Raw genomic sequence first — 22,084 nt, 5'->3', positions numbered from 1 at the left:
TACAGTTCGTTCCCCCCCATGCCTTCAATGCTAAACTTTACACTGGCTTCCTGGCCTCTCCAGGTCTAGAGTACAGAAGGGTGAACAAATAATTTAGGAACTGGAATAAAGTGATAAATAATACCAGAGTAGAGAAAGGATCATATTATGGCACATAAGGGAGGGAATTTAATCCAAATATTAAGAATAAAAAAGGGCTTCCCCCAAAATATGGTGTTTAGGTCTTTATAAGGTCTTATAGCAATGAATAGTTTCTATTCAACCCTTTTGAAATCTTCAGATCTTCCAGAGCCAGTGGGGAGTGGCAGAAAGAGGTCAAAAACACAGTTATAAGTGCTTGCTCATTACATGGTAGCTATAGAAAATTAGACAAATTACTTAGCTCTGAGCCTTGACTTCCTCATCTGTTCGGACAAGAATAATAATACCTCGGTCATGAGGGCTATTTTGAAGATTAATAAACTAATATATTTTTACTCACGTGGAACAGAGAACATATTAAATAAAGGGTAATTCCTTTCATTCTGATAATACTTGCCACCACCAAGCCCAGTCTCTCTTACAAGAAAGACCAAACTCGGGTTTCTATCTAATGAAGGTAGCCTCTAAAACCGGGGGTATATGACCCGATTGAGTCGATTCTGTTTGGACAGGGTCCGAGTAAAGAAAGATGTACCAGCACATAAATTGCTTTGTCATGACAACATATTCCATTCAGAATGAACTGAAAAGCCATGAATCCTATCTTTTAGATGACATAAAACACAAAAAGCACATAGAAGAAAATAAAGGCATTTACTGTTCCTACCACAGAAGGTTTATTCAGGCTGATTAGTGAAGAACAGATCAATTTTCACAGAGGCGCAGGAATTTTGAAGGGATAGAAAATACTTTAAGGGAGGCTGAAATAGATGTAGAACACTTTTCAAAAGGCTGATTAAATATAGAAAGGGAAGAAATCACAGTGTCTTTCCGAATTTCCCTGGGGCTCCGAGGTTGGCTTGCTCTTCTCTTTCATACACCTGTCTTCTACACCTATTTCAACAGGCACCTCTCGGCTTTGTACTCTCAAATCTATCTGTGAGTGCTCCGGGCTTCCCACTGAGTTCAGATTAGTACATTTCACCAGTTGAAGGCCCACTGAACTAGGCCTATAGGCTAGAAAGCCCATTACCACTGCTCCCCCGCTTCTCCGCCACTCAACATAATTAAAAATGGAATTAATTCCCCTTTCTGAACCTTCTTGAATATTTCGTATTAGTTCCCAGCACACCATCCACCCAATCATCCAAAGTGAAAGCTCCAGAATTAAATTTGGGCTTGTTCCTTTCTTTTAGCCCCAGTTGCTGGCCCCACATTCTATCAGTCAGCAAGTCCTTTCTCTCCTACCATTTCATCCCCTAGGATAGGACATTGTCACTTGGCACCAGGCTTGCCCACCCAAGTGTGCTTGGAGGATGGGCTGCCTCGCCATTCCCTGGCAGTTTGTTCAAGTTGCAGAATTTCAGGTCCCACCCCACCTGTACCAAACCAGAAGGTGCATGTTATTAAGATGCTGTGATACTTACAAGGAGAAATACACATTTGGTCTTCATTCTATTTCTGGCACAGAGCTCCTAAAACCCTTGAAATTTCCTAAAGGTGTCTTTTGTTACGTTAATGAGGTAACTTTCAGAAAGCATCTGAGGATGGGGGCTGGTTGCCAGGGGAACCAACCACGTGATTAGAGGTTTAGAACTCTCAGTCCCACCCACCAACCTCTGGGGAGGGGAGTGGGGCTGGAGATTGAGTTCAGTCAGACCTATGTCATGAAGCTTCCGATAAAACCCCAAAAGGACAGAGTTTGGAGAGCTTCCAGGTTGGTGGACATGCAGAGATTTGGGGAGAGTGGAGTGCTAGGGGGACACGGAAGCTCAGAGCCCTTTCCCTATGCCTTGCCCTAGGGATCTCTTCTATCTGGCTGTGGCTGAGTTCTTTCTTTTAATAATAAAATAAGTAAAATATATCTCTGGGTTCTGTGAGCCACTCCAGCAAATTAATCAAACCCAAGGAGGGGGTCATTGGAATCTCCAATCTATACCTGCTCGGTCAGAAGCAAAGGTGACAACCTGGACTTGCCATTGATGGCTGAGTGGAAGGGGGTCTTGGAGGACAGAGGCCTTCACCTGTGGGATCTGATGCTGTCTCCACACAGGGTCAGAACTGAGTTCATCGCTTGGTGACACGGGAAAACCCACACAACAGAATTGGGCTCAGAATCATAGGTGTCCAGGTGATTCATTCCAGCCATCATCAGGCTTCCATTGCTTCCTTCTTTTTTATTGAAAGATTTTCAAAGATAGGAATTATGGATAATAATATAAAACACCCCCATACCCCCATATTCCCCACCCAGACTCATTCCATGTTAATAATGTGTATTTGCTTCAGTTGTTTAATTTTTTTTAGTAATAAAATACTAGAGTTCAAAGGCCTCCTCTCTGTTCTTCTCCCTAGGTGACCGACTTGTCCCAGTTTGCCAAGGACTGTCCCCATTGTAGCAGTGAAAATTCTGCATTCTAGGAAACCTCTCAGTCCTGGAAAATCCTAAAACTCATGCATACCCTTCTTTCCCTCAGATAATTACACATTTACCACATGCCCATGTTTCCAGTAATACACAGAATTATTTTATGTGTTTAACTCTGTACGAATAGTATCATGTTTTGTACATTCTGTTTCGGTTAGCTCTTTTCCACACAGCATTACCAGTTTTGAGACTTACTATAATGATACATTATCATGCACTGATTTATTGTCATTGTTGTATCCCATTCCATCGTATGAACGTACTCTATCCATTTCCTTCTGATGGAAATTTAGGTTGCTTCCAATGTTTTGCTAGTTTAACATGTCCACCAATATGATAAACACCACCTTTTGCAGATCTGGGATTTTCGTAGGGAATATATGTGGGAGAGGAATTGCTAAACCCTAAAGTATGCCCATCTTATTCTTGACTGCATGTGGTCAAATTGCTCCCCAAGTGTTGGTAACAGTTTTTCTTCCTCCACCAGCAGTGTGAGTCCCCTTCACCTTGGCTCACATGTCTCAGTACAGTCTCACTTAAGAGCACTGATAGCCTGACAGGTGTGAGATGGTATTGCAGGTCCTTGCTTAACTAGCCAGCTGAAACATCTTCCATATGTTTATTGCCCTTCCACTTTTCTGCTGTTACTTTTTTTGTGTACACACATTGCCCATTTTCCTATTGAGCATTCTGGATATTAACCTTTTGTGAGTCATATGAATTGCAAGTATCTTCCCCAAGTGGGGGATTTGCCTTATGCTTTGTCTATGGAATTCTCTTGCGTTATATACTAAAATAATTTTTTTAAAGATTTATTTATTTATTAGAGAGAGACAGCCAGCGAGAGAGGGAACACAAGCAGGGGGAGTGGGAGAGGAAGAAGCAGGTTCATAGCGGAGGAGCCTGATGTGGGGCTCGATCCCATAACGCCGGGATCACGCCCTGAGCTGAAGGCAGCCGCTTAACCACTGTGCCACCCAGGCACCCCTAAAAAATTTTTTTAATGGAGATATAATTCATATACCATAAAACTCTCCATTTAAAAGTATATAGCTCATGGGGGTGGAGACGGATGGAATAGATAAAGGGGATTAAGAGATACAAACTTCCACTTATAAAATAAATAAGTCACAGAGATAAAAATCTTTGTTAAAAAGTATACAGTATATTGGTTTTTAGTTTTAGTAGTATTATTTGTGCTTTTATCTTTTATTTTAGAAATCTTTCCTATACTGATACCATAATGTCATTTTCTCCCTTTTTAAAAAGCTGTAAATGTTTGCTTCTGGCATTTATGTTATTAATCCAATAGGAATAGGCTTTTGGGTGTGGTGTGATGGAGTGATCTAGTTTAATGTTTACCCATATGGATAACTAATGCACCATTTATTAAATAATCCATCCACCTCCCCTGGTTTGTAATGGCATCTGTTATCTATCAAATTTCCATATATACATGAGTCAGTTTCTAAGTTCCACATTCTATCCGTTTATCTATGAACAATATCACACAATTTATTTTCTATAACTTTGTAATAAATCTTGATGTCTCCAAGGCATGTCTCCTCACTCTGTTCTTTCTCGTATCTGTCTTTTTTTTTCCCCTACTGTCCCACATAAACATTAGGCCCAGTCCGTCAAAATCAACAAAAAAATGGTCCAAAACATGGGTATTGATGAGAATTCCACTGAATTTACATAGAGTTCAGGAAGAACTGCCATATCACAGTATTGGCATCCTTACTATATTCCCATCTACAATTTCACAGATATCATAATTTCAAGTGTCTCTTTCATCCTTTGAAATTTTTATATATTTCTATTACTCCATAAATGCCATGCATATATTACTGCTTGATTTCTTACCAGGTATCTTATAGTTGTTGATGTTGTAAATGAGATTGGTGTACTACATAAATATTCCATTGTCTGAGCGTTGCTGATATATAGGAATACACTAATTTTTGTACACTGAGCTTGCATGCTGCAATCCTGGTGAGTTCTCATTCATTTTTATAGTCCGAGGAGTATAGGCAATCATATCATTTAAAAATAATAATAATTTGGCTCCTTCCTTTCCAATTCTTATCACCTCTTTTTAACTTATCTTGTTCGTTACACTGACCAGAGCAGTAGGATGCTGAATAGAAGGGCTAGAGGCTAGCTTGCCTTACAGTTGCCTTTAAAGCGAAAGGTTCTAATATTGTATCACTAAGTCTAGTGTTTGAGGTACGGGTGGTTTTTTGGATTTTTTTTGTTTTTTTTTTAAGATATTTATAAGGTGAAGACATTTTCCTCTATATTCTTAGTTTGCTGAATGTTTTCTTTTAACTCTAAGTAAGTGATGAATCTTATCAATTGCTTTTCTTTTCAAGGTTAATCTAGAATTACTCTCCTTTAAGAACCCTTCCTAGGACCCTAAAGTTGGACTAAAGGTACCTCCTCTCTAATTCCACTGCATTTTTTGCTCTCCCTAGTAGATTGAACTATCTCTTATACATCTATGCTCCCCGGTAGCTTATAAACAATTCAAGGGCAAGAGCCATTTTGATTCAAGGCTGTATCCCCCAGAACCTGGCGTAGAACATAGAACATCTCTATACATATTTACAGATATAATTTCCTGAGAACATGTTCTAGAAACTTCATTTCTTCTTAAAAACAAATTATGTTTCTGACATTTAAACTTAATTTACAAAGGCAATTATGATGAAATAGAATATAAATTTGACTAAGAAGAGTTTTAGATTTCTAGATGTTTACATTTGCTCTTAATAAAATAACCCATAAAATATAAATGGCTTCTGAGAAACACTGACTTAATTCTTATATTAAACATAATTTGTTACTACATTTGAAATCAAATTCATATTTGTTTTAACATTATATTAATTATTTATCTTTGTGTCATGATTAAAAATAAGACCCCCCACAAACTTCTATTTGCTCAGTAAGCACCTTCCAGAGTTGTGCTTTTAGTATCTAAGTACTAAGAATATTTTAAGTTAATTAATTTAAATGATATTTTTACCAATACCAAAAGCCTTTCAAAATACATTATGTTCCAGTCAGTATTTGAAGGGCCTCATGTGTTTTATTTAGAATGCTCAGCTACGTAATGAGTGTACGACTTCAAATGCCATTTGAAAATATGAAACCTTTATATCTTTTAACTTGGTTTTGCTTCCATGCATAACATGGCTCTAAAATCACATGGTGATATTTATTAGCTGTCCTGACAAAACTGTGGGCAATACATCTTTCACATTTCATTGAGAACAAAAGAAACTTCATCCCCCCAGGATCTCCATTATTAGTTCTTCTTCTTGATTTTTCCCCCATGGGAATTTTGTGTTGGCCGGATGGTGCTCTGAAATCCCTAGACAGAGCTGCCTTTTACAGAGGCAAACTGGAAGAGCAAAAATCTATTTTTGAGCAAAAGGATTAAATCTTATATCTTGTTATCTGGCTCACTAAGTCCACCCTAGGCATTATTGGGTTCATATTCAATATTGGGCAATGCTCTTTTTTTCCTCACATAGCAGTTTCCCTTCATTTCCAGTAAGGTCCTGTTTTTACTTTGTTCCATTACTAACAGTAATTAGGCACTCAATTACCCCCTCTCTCCCCTTGAATTCTTCTAATTCTAAAGAGTACTCTACAACCACATCTTCATGCTGGATCCTCTCTCTCTCGGGAATGTCAATTCAACTTCATCAGCAGCAAAAATTGAAATATCCCTTTCCATATTCATCACAGATGTTTATTTTTCATGGGCAAGAGTGGCTGAATGAAATATTTGAGAATCAATTTGATGAGAAATTGTTTACTTCTTGAGTTGGCCCAATCCTCACTTTCAAGCATAGTAAGGCTTTTAATCTTCAGGTAGTTACCCCTGTGATGAAAAATGTCAAAAATGGAGAAATAATTCCAAGGTCACATAATCTGTCATGTTGTTCTAAATAGTGCAACATTACAAAGTGTTTATTCCAAATCCATTCTCTATGGCATGAAGAAAATAATGTCCATGTGGCATCTTCTCACCTGTGTCCTTTGTCATGGCGATGTCTAAGAATGTGTCATTTCTATATAAAACCAGCTATCTTATTTCCAGAAAAGTAATGGATTATTTTGTTTCAGTTTTTCTAGGTATGGTCGATAAAAGTATGTAATCTACCAACAAAAGTATATGAAACTCAGGACTTATCTTTTGTCTTCCCTACTTACTCATTTTCCATATTCAAAGTTTAACCTTCGCTCTCCAGCAACAGTGAACGACATGGGTTTTCCCAAACTGATCATCTCCTTTCTTGTATCTTTGCCTTTGCAACTGAGAGTCTCTCTCTTTCTGGAATGTACCTGCCTTTCTTTACTGTCCATTTATGTAAATATCTACTCTTCCTTCAATACTCTGATCCAGTGTCATGTTTATGAGACTTTCTCTAAACATTTCCTTCTAAACACACACACACACACACACACACACACACACACACACACACACACGACATAGCTGTTTTCTCTCTTCCTGGCCCTCCAGTGACACTTTATAGATTAATTCATTGAATTAGAATTATTTGTTTACACTTTCTTCTCTTATTAGATTGTGAAATCCTAGAGGTCAAGGTATATCATTTATTCGTTTTTGGATCCCAGAATCTCAGTACTGCCATGGTAATTGAAGGGCACTCCCTATGTGTTTGTACATAACTGATTGCATAGTATATGCTGACTTCTGTAAAAGCATTCTTAAATTCTGAAAAATGGTACTATTTTTCTATATTGAGCTTATTATCTGTAACCATAATGACCAAAAGTAAACATGCTATTTTAAATAGACTTCTGTTAAATAGACTTACTGTGGTGATCATTTTGCAATATATACAAATACTGAATCATTATGTTGTACACCTGAAACTAATCTAATGTTATATGCCAGCTATATTTCAGTTAAAAAGTTGATACACTATTTTAAAAGTTGAATTTTTAAAATTCTTCATGAGACATAAGTAAAATTAAGAATGTTTAACTGAAAGGGAAAGGAAAAGAAAAAAATGGGGGGATGTATAATTTGAATTTATTTGTCAAAATTAACTCATATTTAGAATATAAAATGTCTATAAGGGAGGGGCCTGAGTAAAATAAGAGTTTTCAACTAAAATGTAAGTTGAAAGTTTGCTCTTGTGATCTCTTTAAAAATGAGCCTTCCTGGTTAATTTGCAAAACAGAAGGGTGAGCTGAAGTAAACAGAGTTAAGGGCTAAACATCTTTATTCTGATTATTTTAGAGGGGCCTTAGCAATGAGGATTGAGTATACCTTACCTTAGCAATTTGTGAGCAGTCTAGAATGACCCAAATTGTATTTTGCCCTCTTTTTAGCTCATTTTAAATGGAGCCAAAATATCTTCTATTTTGAAAAATAAATGAAAACAGAAACCAAATTATAAACAATTTATAAAATTAGTAATTTAGGATACATAACATTCCGTGATGTTTATTGCTTTCTTCCTTATTACTTTTCTAATAACTACAAAGATTTAATTTTCTGTTAAGATGATTAAAATGATTTTAGTAAGAATGTGCCTGGATACTTGGAAGAGAGGAAGTGTAGTTTATGAAGTCCAAAATAGCAATATTTGAAAACATGTGCATGAAAGAACTTTTGTAAGCATTCTTGGAATGACTTTTTTTTCCTATCTCCTCCCCCCCCCAACCCCAACTTAAAAAAAAAAAAGAAAAGAAAAGCCTTGGGTGGAGTTAAGAACTCTTTTCAAATCCTAAACAATAAGTGGAAATCCTGAAAATGTATTCTCCTTTATTCAGTAGGGAAAACACTTTAAAGCTTCTCTCTCTCTTTTTTTTTTCCTCCTAAGAATTGTTTAGCAAAGGATTTACTTAGTGGCTTCTATTTTGAACAGAAAATTCAGTTTTAACAGCCTGAAATATAATGCCATCTGTGTTTTTTCTTCTCCCCCTACTCAAAACACAATTCCTTTTTTCAAACATAACAAGTACATGGCCCAAATAACCCAGATAAATATATCAATTCAACGAATTCTTTACTTTAACCAAGGGTATAATTAAAGAGTTAGAGTATGTGCCATAAAAATGTAAATGTGGGGGCGCCTGGGTGGCACAGCAGTTAAGTGTCTGCCTTCGGCTCAGGGCGTGATCCCGGCGTTCTGGGATCGAGCCCCACATCAGGCTCCTCCGCTATGAGCCTGCTTCTTCCTCTCCCACTCCCCCTGCTTGTGTTCCCTCTCTCGCTGGCTGTCTCTATCTCTGTCAAATAAATAAATAAAATCTTAAAAAAAATGTAAATGTGAGTGCAAATATAAAACATACAAAACACATCTGTACATTTAAATTTTTTAAGTTCTAATTAAGTAATTTTGTCTTCTCTCTGTATTTACCAGGGTAGAGGTAGCTATGAGGTGAGAAGTTAAGGGCACAACAGAAACCATGGTGGACATTAGCAGATGGGACCAGGAGCCAGGGGACCAAAGAATCACAGAATCCCTCTGAAGTCAGTTTTCCCAAATCCATACCACCTGCTGGGCCCACTTACACATCTACCAGAAACAGCAATAGCTGGCATGTGGAATTCACTCAAAAATAGAATTGAAATTCAGTAATAATGTATTTTAAACTACTTTAAAAGTGAGAAGTGATATACAAATGTGAAATATCATTATATATTTATATTCAGGGTATTCTGAGGTGATTAATTCTTGTAAATATCATTTTGATTGATCTCTAATGTAAAAAGGGGACTTAATCCCTTTTCCAACAAGATTCCCATGAGAAAAATTTCAAACATTTTATTTAGGATTTATTTTGCATTTCAAAGAATGCTTAAAATTCCACTCATCAATCTTTATTACAGCCTGACATTTCTTATATAGCCATGATAGACTTCAAGAGTATCTCGAAATATGATTCCTTTTGGCTTTATTCAGAGAGACATGATCTCTAATATCAGCCCCAACTCTGATTCTAGAAAGTTTATGTGGTGCCAGGTTTTCTATCCTCAGAACGGAGGATGAGTTATAAGCCATGTCAGTGGACATATTCCTAAAATAGCAGGCACATTTCCCTTCATGCCTAATCTTTCCTGTTTCTACTAAAGCCTTCACAGGCCAGGGGTTAAGCCACAACAGAACGGTTTCCAAATCATCCTGATATTCACTTGAAAAGTAAAAACTTAGGAGCTAGTCTGAGAGGCTAAACTCTTACTGTTATTGGAAAGCCATGGGTGATTTGTGACTCCAAAAATTCTTAACATTTCTAATTTTCTGATTTCTCGACTTCAAGATCTGTGTAAGTAGAACTGAGATTTGTACACCTTTCAGACATACAACCTTGAAAGCAGTCCTTGTTCTCCATTTCTCTTTGCCCAGAAGCATCTCCAAAACAAATTCTTTCCTTTCCTTTTTTCTTTTCTTTTTTCTTTTCTCTTCTTTTCTTTTCTCTCTTCTTTTCTTTTCCTTTCTGTGGGCTCTACACCCAGGGTTGCACCCAACGTGGGGCTTGAACTCATGACCCCGAGATCAAGATCTGAGCTGAGATCAAGAGTCAAGACATTTAACTGACTGACCCACCCAAGTATCCCTCCAAAATAAATTCTTAATTTGTTATGGGGAAATGCTCAACATATCCTGTGTGTGTATGTTTCATTGACGTTTGTAGTTGGTTACCACTTCACACTGTTGATGGCCTTTCTTGGGCTCTAAACTTATTTCCTGAAGTTGCTTAATATGCATTATGTAGAAAATCGACATTTCATATCTCAAGTGTTTTCCATTCATAATGTCGCTTTTCCCTGATATCTACTGAATGGGTTAGACAAATACATGGCAAAATAAACTAGCCATAGTTAAATGACAAATTCTAGCCTACAAATCCTTCAACAAAGCAGACAAAAGCGTATAATTTACAATGTTAAAAAATAATCAATGATATGAATGCAGTCGACTAAAACCATTATTATTCTGGAACACAAATTAAGCAGTAAAAGAATATTTTTTAACTCCCTTCTAATAAAAGCAGCTTATTTTGCATATCAATTTGCACATTTTGTCAAATATAAAACACTAGGTAGTGATAAGTGTTTAGTATCTCCGTGAAGATTTCATGTCAATAATGACTCTCAAAATTTCTTGCCCCTACCTATAACATAGTACTTTCTGAAAACATAACTGAGCAATGGGAAGAGCATCAGTATTGCCAAATCTGACCAGTACTCACGAGAGGATATTCCCAATATAAGCGTAGTAGGAGCAGCAGTAGGGCGTGGTCCCATCACAGCAGTAAGATCTGCAGTCTTTCCCACACTGAGCAAGGCAATCCTCTGCAAAATAAAACCACGTATGTCCTTCACAGTTCTGAAAGCACAGCTTCATGAAAAAGTCTTCTATTTCATATCTCACCCAGTCAACGATCACTCTTCAGTGCCTTTAGATATTCATTTTATGTACTCAGAATTCCAAGACACGTGTAAGCATCTAAACTAGTCTTCCTTCCCTCCTGGACATTAATCTAGAAGAGGCAAAGATCACTATTTTTTGAATTTCCTGGTCAAGCACCATAATTGATAGTCAGAATTGTTGAATGAGACAGTGAAAGGAGAAATGAATGATCCAACGAATGAGTCATTCAGTTTTTCAATAGAATTCTTATAATTTTGAAATGATAAAAGTCTTGACTTGAGGGTAGTACTCCCAATTAACTTCATTTTATGGAAAGTGTTATTGACATATATATCTCAACTGGAGATAATTTTAAAATGATGTATATTTTCATGACAGTGTATTAATGTTATCCTTTCTCTACATTTTTTTATCTTAATAATTACAGTTTGCACACATATGGTAACACAAATGAGTCTGCATATCCTGTCAATCCATCTGGATTGGAAGATAATGAGTTAGTTGTAGGAAGAGGTTCCTGTAGATAACTAACTTGTAAATACTTAAGAATTTATTTAATGCCAGATTTAAGAATCAATAAGTTATGAAACAGCACTGTGGGAAGGGGAAAATGTATTTTTCTGAGTAAAAAGGACATGTTGGAGCTGATAAAACCAAATTACTGTCTTTTTTTCTGTATGTTTTTGGTAATGAAAAGTAGACCCAAAATGCTGAATAAAAGTTACCCTAGCTTTTAAAAAGTCTTTGGGCCACCTAAATGATTTATGTTAAGATCATTTCGTTATAATCAGTGGTATAAATTATAATGGATATGTGCGTTTTGGGTACATGATGAGGAAAACACTAAGTTATAGGCTGGTAATGTAAGTTATGTGTTTAAGAACCACAAAATAAGCCCTTTCCAGCTCATTCTCTACAGGTAACATCAACTATGATCTAAATTATATAATTCTTTTGCTTTCCTGTCAAATCATAACTGAAAAATGCACGATGTTACACTGTATCTGCATGTCCATGTGCTTGATTTATCTAGAAAGGAAAATTCAGATTTTGTTTTTTTTTTGTTTTTTTTTAAAGATTTTATTTATTTATTCGACAGAGATAGAGACAGCCAGCGAGAGAGGGAACACAGCAGGGGAGTGGGAGAGGAAGAAGCAGGCTCATAGCAGAGGAGCCTGATGTGGGACTCGATCCCGGAACGCCGGGATCACGCCCTGAGCCGAAGGCAGACGCTTTAACCGCTGTGCCACCCAGGCGCCCCCAGATTTTGTTTTTAAATCACCTCCCTGGCAGGATGATTTTTGACAAATGGATGTGATTAAAAGTTCATTCACCTTTGTCAATACTGCATGGCTTTTGCAGAGCAAATGAAAATATTCATATTTTTCCCCTTAATTTTATTTCTACCTTAATGTTTTCTTCTGAGATGTCATAAGAAGAAATCAGAGAAAAAAATAATTACCCTTGTAATACTCAGTAACTGTACTTAAAACTACTGTTAAAATTTGAAGACAGAAACACTCTAATGATTTATTGACAGTGTATGCTTTTTCCAGAGTACATCACATTTTTTAAGGTTATTTATTTTTTCATTTTCTCAGTGAGTTTCTACAGCTCTCATTTTTAGTGGTGTTTAGTTCATTCAAATATTTAGACTAGTTAGTTGTCTCAAGAGGCTTCACAGTGATGTTTTGCTTCGTGTTTTTAAAGCCATTCAGATAGTGGGGAGCTGAGGTCCCCACTTCTGTCTAAGCAGGACAGCCCCTATGTAAGTAGTTTCATGGAGTGCGTTTTGTTTTGTTTTGTTTTTTTAAGATTTTATTTATTTATTTGACAGAGAAAGACAGCCAGCGAGAGAGGGAACACAAGCAGGGGGAGTGGGAGAGGAAGAAGCAGGCTCCCAGGGGAAGAGCTGATGTGGGGCTCGATCCCAGAACGCTGGGATCACGCCCTGAACCGAAGGCAGACGCCCAACGACTGCGCCACCCAGGCGCCCCTTCATGGGGTGCGTTTTGAATGACACCATGATAGTGACATCTTACTCAGCTCTCCATGAATATTAAAGATCCAATTACTATTATTGTATTCCAATTACTACTATTATAAGGACATGGTGTTATCAAAATATTTTGAACCAATGTTACAGGAAACCAAGCCCATTATCTTGTAGCCAAGAAGCTGGATTATACCTGCAGCAAACATCAAGATCATGTCACACATTGTTCATTTTTTTATGGCATTTTCCAGTGCTCCTGTCAACTTCCCAGAATTAAACAACTGAAAAGGGCAGATTTAATAGTACGGCAAATACATTCACAGTCACATTTCCAAACTGAGGTTTTGACCACACCTCAAATCTTATTTTAATATGTTAGTTGTTTTCTCCAGTTTATTTGAGAATAATTCTATGAAGATCAGATTTGGAAGATACCAGAGCATTTTCTCACTTGTAAAGAATGGAACATTCCAATTGTTTCAGAAGATAAATGTATTACTTCTAATATTCAAGTTAATATCCTTGAAAAATAGCTAGTTGAAATTTCCTCAGTGACTTTAATTAAAGGCATGGTCTGGAAGAAGGTTCTCCAACCCTCACCCCGCCTTAAGGAATGTGTAGCACAGGAAAAGCAACATCTGGCTGCAAGCACTTGCTCAGAAATGGTTCTTGTAAGCTACAGCTGAGGATAAGAGAGGAAGGAAAGGGCGGGGACAGAAGTCACTGGCTGAGGCCAGGAAGGTAAAACCTTGGCCAAATCCTGTCTTTGTCGCCTGCAGTGGGAGTTGGATAATAATATAAACTTCACTGGGTCTCTTTCCAAAGGTGGTTCCACAGCAAAACATGATGCTTCAGGCAGAGAAACTCTGCTCTTACATCCTTAACGAATGCAACGTGAATTTAATGCATTTGCTTTGGGGGAAAATAATTCGGGCGATGGGCAATGCATCTACTTAGGTTTTTGTCCCATTAAAGCTGGCAATTCATTTAACAGGGTGTCTCGACTAGTATAGGTGCATTGTCTCCCCATCTAACTCCACTCCTCTCTTCCAGCCACATCTCTTGGTTCCAACCAAAATGAATTCTGTATTTTTGTAAATAGGTATCTCATGATTTTTGCCTTTGTTCACATTATATCCTACTCCATTCCCTTATGTCCAAAGTTTCCCTATCAAAGGTCTAGTTCCTAAAATTCCTCTTTAATTCAATTTCTCTGAGCAAACATTTATTGAGCTCTTCTTGTGGGTCAGGTATTTTGCTAGTCTCTGGATATTACGCTGAACAAAACAGACAGACATTATCTTCATAGAGCTTACACTCCTAAGCCAGAGAGGAGGTCCCCTCCTGTGAACACCTATAGCACACGACTATACTTTCCGACGACACAGCCTTCTATACATTGAAGTAGGCCCACCTTATCTCCCAGATAAGACTCCGAGCATGGCTTCTGTCCTATACATCACGCAACACACCTCACTCAACAAATATTCGGTAAATAAATATGGCAAGCATAAAAGGGCTTCTGAAGCAAAGGGTTCAGGAATTAACACCAAAGAACACATTAGCTAAACATTTCTTGTCAGACAGTAAGTAGCTCATTATTACTGGCTTGTGATTACTTTGTAGCTTACTAGGGAGGGATGCGGAAGGAGCGAAGAAATGCATGGAGGAAAACTTTCTAAACTAACCAAACTTGTTGCCGGCCAGCTCTTGGATTTCCTGACGTCCGGCGACTGTGCACCTAGCACTGGGGGCACAGGAGGAAAGGAAGGAAAAGTGTGCACATTAGAAGCTTTCAGTTTACCACAGGGAATAAAATAGACAAAAGAATAAGTTGTTGTTCAAGGGTGTGACTGAGTAAAGACGAGTGAGGTCCTATTCTGTTTTCTAATTTTTGTTTTCTTTGGATAAACAGAGGAGGTGGAAAGAATCATTGCTTCAAATGAACTAATAAGATTTTAATATAAAACTAATATTAATGCAGTTGTTTCTCTCAGTCTCTCAAATTCTGAAAACCTCACACACTGTAATTAAGAGAAATAAGCATTGTAAACAGGTTAGAATGTGGTTTCTCCTCATTGAATGGGAAGTACTTTTCCTACTTTTATAAATTTTTGTATTTGAAAGTCAGCATTTTCCTTGCAATAAAGTATCTTTTAAATAACTTATAGACAGCCACTAATTTATATTTAAATGTACACATTGAAAATTTCTATAGAAGTTTAGGGAGTCATTTCTGGCAAGGTTGAATGAATTCAATTCTCTTGGTGTTCAAGTAACAATGTTGAACGTCTTCGTTTCTGTTGCAGTATCTTTGTAAGTATCAAAAGCTAAGTCAGTGCTATGTAAATTTCCTGCTGCCTGTGATTTCTATCCTAGAAAGTGAGAGACTTAAAAACATTTTACAAACAACTTTGCTTTTAGAGTGTTTTATGAATACAAAGCAGTGGCGAAACCACACATGTAATTAACTTTATATATGAATAACCAATGAAAGGCCATTTTGAGCTCCAAGTCACAAAACAAGAAAACCGCTTGGCTCCATCAATTATTAGCAATTCTCAGGAAGAATAATTAGGAGGAGGGAAATGAAATCCCTTTCACCTATAAACAGAGCTTAACGAAATCAATGAAAAGAGATTAGTCTCTGGGTGAATTTACGCCCCTTGAAAACCTTATATTTGAACCCAAAGCATCCAGTTATCCAGACTACTACACTTGAGAATGATCTAAAGAAAAAACCCAAAGGTCTGAAGCTTTTTATTTCGAAATATTCAGAACGTGGAGGTGGCGGGGGCAGTGGGTAGCCTATCCTGAAATGGAAAAGTCACATTAGTTTATTTTAAAACTTCAGCAAATACCTCTAATCTCAGGTGCTTTTTAAAGATGCTTTTCTCCCACCCTCAGCCTCTGCCCTTCACCCTCAGATTCCGGAGTGGTGGATAGGATTCGATCAATTTTAGGCTATCCAAAGAGTAAAATTCCCTAAATGTGGGACTGGGGTTTTTAAACTGCTTGCGGAGAGAGAAAGGAGGCGAAAAGGAAGAAAGGGAAAGTTAAAGAAAAGGAACAAAGCAAAACCGCGTGGAGGTCGAGCCGAGGGTCCCTGCGCGCCGGCTTCTGTGGCTGCCCAGCAGGGACCACACAGTCTTGGCCCTCCCACAAAGGTCCCCGTGCGTCCCGCCCAACCCGCGTAGCCCCGAGGGCGACCCAGGCTCAGTCCCAAGTCCCCTTCCCCTCTCCCGCCACCCCAAGCCACTGACCTGCGCAGACAAAGAACAGGACCAACTTCGGAAGCAAGATCCCTGGACACCCGGGCAGCCTCCGCGCGTCCATGCAAGCCGGTGGCCGGAGGTTGCGCGCCAGGACAGACGGACAGACAGACTGGAAAGAGGGCTGGGAGCGAAGGGAGAGCCCGAGACGCGGAGGGGCTGGAGGGTGATCAGAGGGGGAGGGCAGCACTCCCGAGATGGGGGTCGCGGGGAGACCGGGCCATTGCCCTGGGAGCCTTCCGAGGGGAGCCCGGGCTGGCCCGCGCGGGGCTGCGCTGGGACGGGTCTCTTTGTCTCTGCCCGCAGCGCTCAGGCGGCAGACGAGGCAGCCCGCTCCTGCGTCCTGGGCCACCCGGGCTCACATTTCATCTCCGCGGGTGGCACCGACGTGGGACTGGGGGCGGAGGTGGCCCCGACTCCTCCCCACCCTCCGGTCCTTCCTTCTGTAGAGGGACTCCCTCAGCTAGATGGAACTTTTTCTAACCCTATGTTTTGGCTATTGCTGTGTAGTTTAGCAAGCTCCTTTTTCTTCTTGCCCTCTACTCCAGTTTTTCCTTTAGAAGCAATAGGTGAAGAAGAATTTAGTTTTTTGTTTTTGTTTTTATCTTTAAACGAATGTAGAGAATTTTCAGGGTTGAAGGTACGGGACAAAGAAAGCCAATAAGGAAAGCCCAGGAGAATTAGAAAGTACAGGAGTGTAGGGTATCTCTGCTGAAAGCTGATAAAAAGTTTATTTGTTAAACATCTAAGGCATTGCCAATAAAGTCATGGAAAACACAAAAAGAATGCACACTGTCATCACTATTATTTGACACTTCTGGAGTTACTGGCCTATGCAATTAGACAAGAGAAAGAAAGAAAAAAAGAGTTATAAAAACCGGAAGCAAAATTTTCGTTTGCAAATGATATGCTTGCATATGTGGAAAATCAAACAGAATCAACTCTACAACTCTTAACGAGAGTTAAGTGACTAAAGAATCAATCATTTTTTTTCATGCAGAAAAAAATCAGAGAGTTCTCAGTTTTATGCATGAAAGAAATAAGTGAATAAAGATAATTCTCTTATTAAGCAAAATCCAGTATCGTAAAGATAACCAATTTCTCTAAATTAATCTAAAAAGCTGGGAATTAAACTGAACTTAATAGAAATACCAACATGAGCTTTTTTTTAAACCAATCTAATTCTAAAGTGTATGTAGAAAATAAACCTCTAAGAATATCTATTAAAAAACGAAAGTGATGAAAAAAATGAAAGTGATGAATGGGATAAGCATCAACAGAAAATAAATATAACATCACAATAATTGAAACAGTTTTGATTAGCACAATAATAGATAGGCTCAATGGAAGAGAATGGAAAATATAAAAATAGAGATACATATGGATAGAAATTTAATATAAAGTTTTAAAAAAAGATAGTTTTAAAGCAGAATAGGAAATGATGGGTTATCCAGTGAATTGTGTTGGGGCCTTAAGTAGGCATCTGTGGGTTCTTATCTCCTTTCATCAATATCAATTTCATATGAATTAAATATATAAGCTTGAAGATGCAATTATAAAAATATTAGATAAAAATGGGAGGATGGCACATAAATAACTATGAAAAATTATGAAAGTCTTTTCTAAGCATTATAAAAAACTCAGAAGTCATAAGAGAAACAAATTGATCAATCCAACTCCATATGAATTAAAACTTTCTATATATGACAAGCCACACATTTATTTATTTTATTTTATAATTTTTATTTTGTTATATTAGTAACCATATAGTACATCCCCAGTTTTTGATGCAGTGTTCCATGATTCATTATTTGCATATAACCCCCAGTGCACCATGCAATATGTGCCCTCCTTAATAACCATCACCAGCCTATCCCAGTCGCCCCCCACGCTCCTCCCCTCTGAAGCCCTCAGTTTGTTTCCCAGAGTCCACAGTCTCTCATGGTTCATTCCCCCTTCTGTTTACCCACCCTTCATTCTTCGCTTCCTTCTCCTACCGATCTTCCTATTTCTTATGTTGCATAAATGAGTGAAACCATATGATAATTGTCTTTCTCTGCTTGACTTATTTCACTTAGCATAATCTCCTCCAGTCCCATCCATGTTGCTGCAAATGTTGTGTAATCGTTCTTTCTGATGGCTGAGTAATATTCTATTGTATATATGGACCACATCTTCTTAATCCAGTCATCTGTTGAAGGGCATCTTGGCTCCTTCCACAATTTAGCTATTGTGGACAATGCTGCTATGAACATTGGGGTGCATATGGCCCTTCTCTTCACTACATCTGTATCTTTGGGATTAACACCCAGTAGTGCAATTGCTGGATCATAGGGTAGCTGAATTTTTAACTTTTTAAGGGACCTCCACACTGTTTTCCAAAGTGGCTGTACCAACTTTCATTCCCACCAACAGTGTAAGAGGGATCCCCTTTCTCCACATCCTCTCCAACATTTGTTGTTTCCTACCTTGTCAGTTTTTGCCATTCTAACTGGTGTAAGGTGGTATCTCAAGGTGGTTTTGATTTGAATTTCCCTGATGACAAGCCACACATTTAACTGGCAAAAATATTTAGAATGCATAGGATAGACAAAGTCCTGATCTTCTTTATATGTAAGGAACTTAAAGAATCAATAAGGAAAAGAAAACCAATAGAAAACTGAGTAGGGATATTAATAGATCTATCTATCTATCTATCTATCTATCTATCTATCTAACATCTCTAGTCTTCTAAACATCCTGAGTCCCCAAAAAGAAAAAAAAGTAAAAATCAAATCGACAGTGAGACATCATTTTCTCATATATCAGATCAACCAAAACCAACCAACCAACCAAACAAACAAACAAACAAACAACTTTTAAGGAGAGCAATGTGGCAATATGTATCAAGATTCAAATGCACATGCAATTTAATGTAATCAGTCCTCCTCTAGAAACTTAGTCCTATAAATATGCTGCTGCATGGGAAAGAGGATGGGAGAAAAAAATCACCTTCAAAATAAATACAACCTGAGATCCCTGGTGTGTTCTATGCCTCAGTAAAGTCTTAGCCATCCAGCAGTCCAATAAGAAGCCTGGTCATCTCCTTCTCTCTCTCAGTCCCAACAGGGGATCTATCACCAAGTTTTACTGATTGTGTACCTGAACAACACTCAAATATGTTTACATTTTGCTTCTATCTCTGCTCTAATCTAGGCTCTTAGAGTCTCCGTTACAACCAGTCTCCCTGCCTCCAACGATATTCTCCAGACTGAAGCTAGAATATTTCTTCTTAAACTATGGATTTTATCACATTCACTCGCCTGTTTAAAACCCAGTGCATTCCTCTTGCTCTTGGGTTAAAATCCATACATTTTAATCCATGGTTTTCAGAAACCTTATCACTAGGTCCTGTTGCTCTTAATCTGATCTCGACATTCTGCTGAGGAATTTCTGAATAACTGTGAGAATTTTAAATAGCTGGGAGAATAGCTGGAGGAAGTCTCAGACATACAGGATTTTGAGTTCTAGAAGAAGATACAGGTGTAAGTCAGTGTTTGCAAAGCTGGAGAATGATACTGAAGGTTTTTGGAATGGAGAGATGCTTGCCTCTGCAGAGGAAGGGGGCTGTAGATGGAAGAGCAGGCATCTAGTGATGAAGGACAGGACTACACCTGCCCAGTTGTTGCACACAGCTCCGGGAGAGGCTGCCCGGTGCCACTGATGCCAGTAGGAAGTTGATCAGAGTAGCCTCTTCCAGCTTACTTTTGAGAACAGAGAGCCTTCTCTTCATACGCTTCAATGAAATGACCAAGCAAGCTTATCTGCTGGTTCACCACTACAAAAGAAATTCTACCTTAAAGTACTCAGGCGCTTAGCAGACCTAATTCAATTGCCCTCCAAAGACAAAGAAAGATCAAGCCATTTAAGGAAATGTGGTAGCTTAAAAAAAAGGATTTGGAAAAAAAAAGAAAAAATATGTAGGTATGGATGGATGGACATGTATACACAAAGATATGAGATGAAAAACCTTAAGACACAGCATTAGAGGACAGAAAAGAGTTTCCGAAAGTTAAAATAAAACTTGATTTGAGATTTTTAAAATATCACAGAAAAAGTTGTAAAATTGTCACAGATGAAAAAACAACTTAGGCTGTTAGATCAAATAGAGAGCATATTTCATAACATAGAAAAATATGCAATGAAATAGATGATGAATAAAAATATAAGAAATGCTAAGGCACATAGAAGAGACCAAATATGGAAATAATATGCAAGCTAGAAGCAATTTTAAAAGAAACAAAAAGTGAAAAAGCAAACATCAAAAAGAATATTTTTTAAAATTCTGAGCTATAATAAAATTTGAATTTTCAAATTTAAAGTGGTGAGTGAGGAGTGCCTGGGTGGCACAGCGGTTAAGCGTCTGCCTTTGGCTCAGGGCGTGATCCCGGCGTTATGGGATCCAGCCCCACATCAGGCTCCTCCGCTGGGAGCCTGCTTCTTCCTCTCCCACTCCCCCTGCTTGTGTTCCCTCTCTCGCTAGCTGTCTCTCTGTCAAATAAATAAATAAAATCTTTTAAAAAATAAATAAATAAATAAATAAATAAATAAATAAATAAATAAAGTGGTGAGTGAGTTCCAAGAAAATTTTTTTTAAAAAGAGGCATGCAGGGGGGATGGGCTAGATAGGTGATGGGGATTAAGGAGGGCACTTGTGATGAGCATTGGATGTTGTATGTAAGTGATGAGTCATTGGATTCTACTCCAGAAACCAATATTGCACTGTATGTAAAATTTTAACAAAAAAAATAAATTAAAAATTTTAAAAAGAGACATGCATATATGCTTATCCTAGAGACCTATTTGAACTAGTATAAATTTAAAATCATATACATTTTTCTATATAATAAATTTTTCTGAGGAAGAGAATTAGACATCAGACTTCTCATTTGCAACCTTAGAATTTAAGAGAGAGAAAATATTTCTATACCTTTGAAAGATAAAGACTATAGCCCAAGAATCCTATTTCCAAATCAGATTCCAATATGTTTATAACAGTATTTATTGTAATTTTAAAACATGATAAAGAGCTTACCTATGCAGCAGAAGTCGAACAGTTATGTGAATTAGGATACATGAATATTATGGATTAATATCCAATACTTCAAAATAATGAGGAACGTCCTTATGATATACAGTTAAGAGGAAAAATGGGAGAGGAAAATATCCAAGGGAAATAACCCATGGGTAAACAAACATATTGTGCTATGTATCCGCTCAGTGAGACACTGCTTGGCGGTAAAAACAAGTTTGAAAAATGTGCAACAGCACGAGTGAGTCTCTGGAAGAATATGCTGGCAAAGAAGCCAGACACAAAAAAATCACTGCATAATATTGTTTATGTGAAATTCTAGAAAGGGCAAAATTAATTTATAATGACAGAAAGCAGATTAGTGGTTGCCTGGGAATGGGAGTAGGAATATAAAATTGATGGCAGAGGGGGCGCCTGGGTGGCACAGCGGTTAAGCATCTGCCTTCGGCTCAGGGCGTGATCCTGGCATTATGGGATCGAGCCCCACATCAGGCTCTTCTGCTGTGAGCCTGCTTCTTTCTCTCCCACTCCCCCTGCTTGTGTCCCCTCTCTCACTGGCTGTCTCTATCTCTGTCGAATAAATAAATAAAATCTTTTAAAAAAATTGATGGCAGAGGGTCACGAGGGAACTTTTGGGGGGTGATGGCAGTGTTCTATATCTTGGAATGGTGGCCATCCCCCCAGTGTTTGCATGTGCTGAAGCCATGGAAATGTACCTTAACAGGACACTTAAAATATGTATGTCTC

At 38.0% G+C, this 22,084-nt stretch overlaps 1 protein-coding gene across 1 annotated transcript in view; it reads right to left on the bottom strand.

Annotated features, from left to right (window-relative positions):
- Positions 1-16,608, bottom strand: part of CYYR1 (cysteine and tyrosine rich 1) — a 98,259-nt gene extending 81,651 nt beyond the window's left edge. The window contains exons 1-2 of the mRNA XM_008701772.2: positions 16,258-16,608; positions 10,817-10,919 (exon numbers count right to left, since the gene is read on the bottom strand). Coding sequence (XP_008699994.2) covers positions 10,817-10,919; positions 16,258-16,330 — 176 coding nt within the window. The 5' untranslated portion in view covers positions 16,331-16,608. The remainder of the gene's footprint in view (positions 1-10,816; positions 10,920-16,257) is intronic.
- Positions 16,609-22,084: the final 5,476 nt, after the last annotated feature.

This window comes from Ursus maritimus, unplaced genomic scaffold (assembly GCF_017311325.1).
Source record: "Ursus maritimus isolate PB19 unplaced genomic scaffold, ASM1731132v1 scaffold_4, whole genome shotgun sequence".
Lineage (NCBI taxonomy): Eukaryota > Metazoa > Chordata > Mammalia > Carnivora > Ursidae > Ursus > Ursus maritimus.
This window is presented reverse-complemented; position numbering and strand designations above follow the sequence as displayed.